This window comes from Petaurus breviceps, unplaced genomic scaffold (assembly GCF_028583685.1).
Source record: "Petaurus breviceps papuanus isolate PSGF00001 unplaced genomic scaffold, PetGlider_PUasm1.0 551, whole genome shotgun sequence".
Classification (NCBI taxonomy): Eukaryota; Metazoa; Chordata; class Mammalia; order Diprotodontia; family Petauridae; genus Petaurus; species Petaurus breviceps.
In genome coordinates, this window is record NW_027186372.1 from 32736633 (window position 1) to 32742288 (window position 5656).

Below are 5656 nucleotides of genomic sequence, written 5' to 3' on the forward strand. Positions count from 1 at the left end.
CCCTCGGCGCCCTCCACCCTTACCCCGCTCGCCCCTCGGAGCTCGCCTCCCTCTACCCTCATGGAGGCGGCCCGGCCCGTCCTGCCACTCCGGGTCTGAAGGTTCCGCACAGAACTGCTCCGAGGAGACGCCCTCCCCACGCTGGGCACCCGCCGGTAGTAGGGAAGAGGCTCCGGCCGGCATACCTGCGCCATCGAGGTGTGTGCGCGTGCGGGTCGGGGCCGGGGGTGGGGGGCGGCGAGGGTGACAAATAGGGCGGGAGGGTTGAACATGGAGGCAAGGGGAGTTAGGCAGGCACCTCTGTGGGCATGGGGCAGTGTAGGGGAAAGAACTGGTTTCAGGAACGTGTCAGAAAACTGAGTTCTGGTTCTGGTACTGGTTCTGCTCCTAACTAGTCCTGTGAACTTAAGCAAGGCACCATCTCTCCCCTTACCCCTCCCCGCCCCACCCCCGCTCCTCAGTTTCCTCGTCTTTAAGATGAAGGGATTGGAATGGATGGGCTCTAAATTCTATTCTTACACTGATCTAAGGGCGCTTCCAGGCCCGATGTGGGGTTTTGTAGATCCTTTCAGCTTTGACATTCTGGGATTCTGTGAAGACATGAGCGTGAGGATGTGATGGAAAAGTCTATCTTGGAAATTTTGCAAGGGATTTATTCTCTTAAGTAGTTTTTTTCTGGACGATAGAGTACTGTATTTGAAGTCAGGAAGACCTGGGTTCAGATCCTGTTTCAGATACTTACTGCTTGTGTGACCCTGGTTAAGTCACTTCTCTTGGCCTTCGTTTACTATCTGCAAAATGAGGGTGCTGGACTTGGCCTTTCCAGTTCTAAATTTACGGTCCTTGTCATATAAATTGGGGCAGGGGTTATAAGAAAAGAGACAACGTAGAAGCAAGCTGTGGTTGGGATCTGAAAGGGTTCAGTGTCTTGGGGACTTTCTCTGGGTTTTGGTGTTTTCTTTTTTTCCTTGTCTTTCCCCCACCGAGGATTGGGATGCCTTCCTGGTAGCAAAGAAGCTGGGATCTTTTAGCAGGATGTGAGCTCTTTGAGGGCAAGAGATTGTGGAAATTTTTGTTTATATTCAAATTGACTTGCACTGAATAATTCAAGTAGTAGGTACTTAAGGATAGGGACTGAGTCTCCACTTGAATTCTGACAAAGAAACTCCTACCTTTGCAGGTCAGCAGCACCTTTGTCTGCAATTTATAGGCTTACAGAGGTGCCTAGAGCGTCATGAAGTTAAGTGACTTGCCCAGGGTCACACATTATACGTATATGCATATATACACATATACACATGTATATATAATAAAATATATAATATATATCTCAGAAATGGGACTTGGATCTAGGTCTTTCTAACTTTAAAGTCACCTTTATCTACTATAGCATGTTGATATTTTAAATAGGCACTCTTTTTGGATTAAGATTAGGCTTTGTATACCTGGTGAGGAGAAAGGAAAATTTAATGTCAGAACTGGAAGAGGCCTTGGAACACAGAGTATCAAAGCTTGAAGGAATATAAGAATGTAGAATGTTAAATTTAGAAGGGTCTTCAGGACACAGAACATAGACTGTTAGACATGGAAAAGATCTGGAAACATCTGATGCTGGATCTGGGTTTGAACATGCATGAAATTACATGTCTCATCTGAGTGTTTCTGGGCCAGCACTCAGGGTGGGGCTCTATGGGGCTGGGGGGGAAGGGGGGCTATTGCCAACTTGTGTCCTCAGAGGGTTATATGAAGTAAGTGTAGCTGGGGGAAGTGTCCAGGGGATGTGACTCAATGGAGAAATATGTATCAACTCTATATACTAGTAGATAGGTGGGGGTCATATTGGAAACTATTGGGGCTTATAATGTCAATGTATCCAACCAATATTTGCTGAGTGCCTACTATGTGCAAGATACTATCTGCTTGATGTTTGTATGTGTGTGTGTGTGGGGGGGGGTTGATGCAGAAAGTATACCTGCACTTGCGATACTAGGTGGAACTGCTTGCTTTGTCCACCTAGACTAAGACTGAATATGGCTATTGAGTTCTGATGTGTATCAATTATATGTCCTATGGAGGCAGTGGGCAGCCTGCAGCCATGGGGTCAGATCAGTTTCTTCCCGAGGAGGGAGATTTCAGGGAATAAATTGAGTTATTGGATGGGACTTATTCAGTCCTGCTGTTACCTGGGCTAGTTGTCTGGGCTGGTTAGTGTCATGGGCTGTCCTGGAAGAAGTGCACCCACTGTGTGTGTTCAGGTGGTCTTTCCTCTATCCTGAGCTATTGGACTTAGCAGGCTAGCAGCCTGTGTTGAGTCTCTTGGGATCCGGGATTGAGGTGGGGGGCTGGTTGTTTACAGAACATGGAATGTCAGGGCTAGAAAGGATCATTTAATCTACTCACCCAACTCCTTTTACAGAAGAGGAAACTGAGATCCAGAAAGTTCTCCCAGTCGTAAGGAATATAAAGTATTACTGTTGTAATCAACAGGATCACTTTCCCCACATTTTCTTATGTGCTTATGGCCATCCTTCCTAAGCTCTCCTCTCAGATGTTCTCAGAGTAAGTTTAAGACCTGGTATGCATCAAGAAGCTTGGGCTCCCTTCAACTTCTTCCTGCCTTACCCAACTTTACCAGCACTTTCCCATTTCTCATGGGTTGGACCATCTTGGAAGTAGTGGCAGGATTGTTTTCTCCCTCACTGTTCTCCATAGAGCCCCTTGCCATGGTTTGGACATAGAGGGTACCCATTCCACAGTTCTGATTGCAACCAATCATTAGCCTGTCTTTAGCCTCAGGCAACTGTAGCCATAATTGTGTAATGGTCTCTGCACTGTCTCTGTCAGTCTTCTCACTCAGGGTTAGCTGTATCAGAATTAACTTTCAAGGTAGGATTTGGGGTGGAGGTAACAATGATAGGAGGGGAGATCCAAGAATTTTAGAGAATGAGTCAAGGAAGAAAATCCAACAGGGATGTGTTATAGTGGAAAATGCATTGAACTGGAAGACAGGTGACCTAGGTTTGGACCCAGATCTGCTAATGACTTACTTTGTGATCATTTGAATGTTCTCCTCTCTGAGCCTCAGTTTATTTCTTCTGTAAAATGGGGGTAATAATACCTGCCCTTACCTCCTCAGGGTAGTCGTGTAGCTTAAACAAGATAATGGTTGGGAATCAAGGTAGAAAGCATGAAGTCCTATAAAAATGAAGAGAATTACTGCTATTGTCATTGTGGGCTTGCTTTTCCCATACCTCTTGCCCATCTTATGGCCGCCCTTCCCAAATCCTCTTCTAAAATGAGGTTAAGGTTCTCAAAATGAGCTTAAGATTTCATGTACTTGGGTTCTCTTTAGCCCCTTTCTTCCTTACCTCAAGACTTGCCCATTTCTTAAATGGGCTTGGTTCCTCCTGGAGGTGAGTCACTCCACCGTCACCCCACTGTGGCAGGGGAACAGCTTCATCTCTGATGGCTGTGACTCTTGTTTGCTGAGATCAGGGACTTTGTGGAATTGCTTCGTTTTTGTAACAAATGCTCATCATTATTTCACAAAATTTTGAACTAGACAACCTTCCTGGTCCAAGATTATGACTTGGGACTGAAATTCCTTATTAAGTATCTACAACCTCTTTTAGAAATGCATTTTCTTCTCTTAACTTCCCTGTTTCTGTCAGAGGCACCCCAGTTCCCATCATCCAGGTTCAAAATCTTGGAGACACCTTTGACTTTCTTTTTTGCCCATGAACCCTGCCCCCAACTTCAAGTTGATCACCAATTATGTCAGCTCTAACTCTTCTTGAATCTGCCTCCTCTCTATTCATGCTTATTCTGAGTTAATCTAGTTTCATTTAGTTCAGCCAACATTTATGAGCTGCCTTTTAAGTGCAAGGTGCTCTGCATAGGTGCTAGAGACACAGAGATGAAAAAAACCAATCTTTGCCCTCAAAGCACTTACATTCTCCCTGGGAGGGAGGGAAGCATTCTTCATAACATAAAACCTTTTAAGTAATTACAAGATAATTTGAGGGAGGAGAGAGCCCTAACAATCAGAAAAGACTTCTTCTAGGAGGTAACATCTTAGCCGAGCTTTGAAGGAAACAAAGAGTTTTCCTTTTACTTGGCTCTCCTTTTTTTTTTTTACTTTTTTTTGAGGATAGTTGGGGTTGAGTGACTTGCCCAAGGTCACATGGCTAGTTTTTGTGCTAAGTTTCTGAGGCTGGATTTGAACCCGGGTCCTCCTGACTCCAGGACCAGTGCTCTATTCACTGCACCACTCAGCCACCTCTTGACTCTCCTTCTTAAACAAAATACAAGAGCTCATTTTTAATTTTTATTTTCTGTTCTAAATTTTCTCCCTCCCACAAGCCCCTCCTTTATGCTTTAAGAAGACAGGAAATAGGATACCTATTATACATATGAAATTATGTAAAACGTCCATATTGCAGGGGAAATAAACAAATAAGAAAAATAAAGAAAGTGAAAAAATATGCTTCAATTTGCACTCAGAGTCCATCAGTTCTCTCTCTGGATGTGGATAGCATTTTTTAATGAGTCATTTGGAATTGTCATGGATCTTTGTATTGATCAGAGTAGCTAAGTCTTGATGTCACCGTGTACATTGTTCTCTTGGTTCTGCTCACTTCACTTTGCATCAGTTCATATAAGTCTTCCCAGGGTTTTCTTAAATCATCCTCCTCATCATTTCTTATAGCAAAATAGTATTCCATCACAATCATATACCACAACTTGTTCAGTCTGTCCCCAATAATGGGCATCCCCTCAATTTCCAATTCTTTGAAGCCACAAAAAGAGCCACTAAAAATATTTTTGTACATATTGATCCTTTTCCTTTTACTCGAATCTCTTTGGGATACAGACTTAGTTGTGATATTGCTGAGTCAAAGAGCACGAACAGTTTTATAGCCCTTTGGACATTTGCTATAGGTCTCCTTTATCCCTTAGCTCAAAGTGATCCTTCCTCAATCCTTCCTGCCTCTCTGTCCCTTCCTATGCATTTATGCCATCGAATCAAGTGTTGTTTGTCTACATGTCTTTTCTCCTATTATTATTAATAGTAGTAATGACAGTAATTGTAGCTGACATTTACATAGTGCTTCAGAGTTTACAACATCGTCATTATAACCCTGTGAGGAAGGTAGTATAAATATCATTATCCCCATTTTATAGACGAGAATACTGAGATCTAGAGAAGTTAAGTGACTTGCCTAGGTTCATATAACTAGCACATGGCAAAGCTAGGATTCTGAACCAGGTCTTTGGACTCCGTTTCCGGGGCCTGTGGGTAGCACAGTGCTTGACATGTAGCTGGTACTTAAGAAATGATTGTTGACTTGATTAGGTACTGAGTTATTTTTCATCTTTGTATCTTTAGTCCTGTTTACTAAGGGACCCTAGAAATCATTCCAACCCCCTCACTTTGCATATGAAGAAACTGAGGCTGAGAAAGAGGGAGGAGTAATAATGCTTCATCCTTTTTCTAACTGTAGGAGCCTTTCAGAATTTGAGAGGCCGTATGTGTGATTCCTTACATGGAGGGCCAGGACCAGCTTCGTGTGGGGGTGGGAGTGGGGTGGGGTGGGGGTGTGTGTGTATGTGATGTGTGTATGTGGTGTGTATGTGTATGTATGTGATATGTGTG

At 43.7% G+C, this 5656-nt stretch overlaps 2 protein-coding genes across 2 annotated transcripts in view; one reads left to right on the top strand and one right to left on the bottom strand.

Annotated features, from left to right (window-relative positions):
* Nucleotides 1-194, bottom strand: part of LOC138172870 (B-cell lymphoma/leukemia 11B-like) — a 528-nt gene extending 334 nt beyond the window's left edge. Inside the window, exon 1 of the mRNA XM_069102726.1 lies at nucleotides 1-194. Within this exon, the coding sequence (XP_068958827.1) occupies nucleotides 1-194 (194 nt within the window).
* FAT2 (FAT atypical cadherin 2) overlaps nucleotides 72-5656 on the top strand; it is a 109110-nt gene continuing 103525 nt past the window's right edge. The window contains exon 1 of the mRNA XM_069102565.1: nucleotides 72-198. The gene's annotated coding sequence lies outside the window, so the exon portion shown is untranslated. The remainder of the gene's footprint in view (nucleotides 199-5656) is intronic.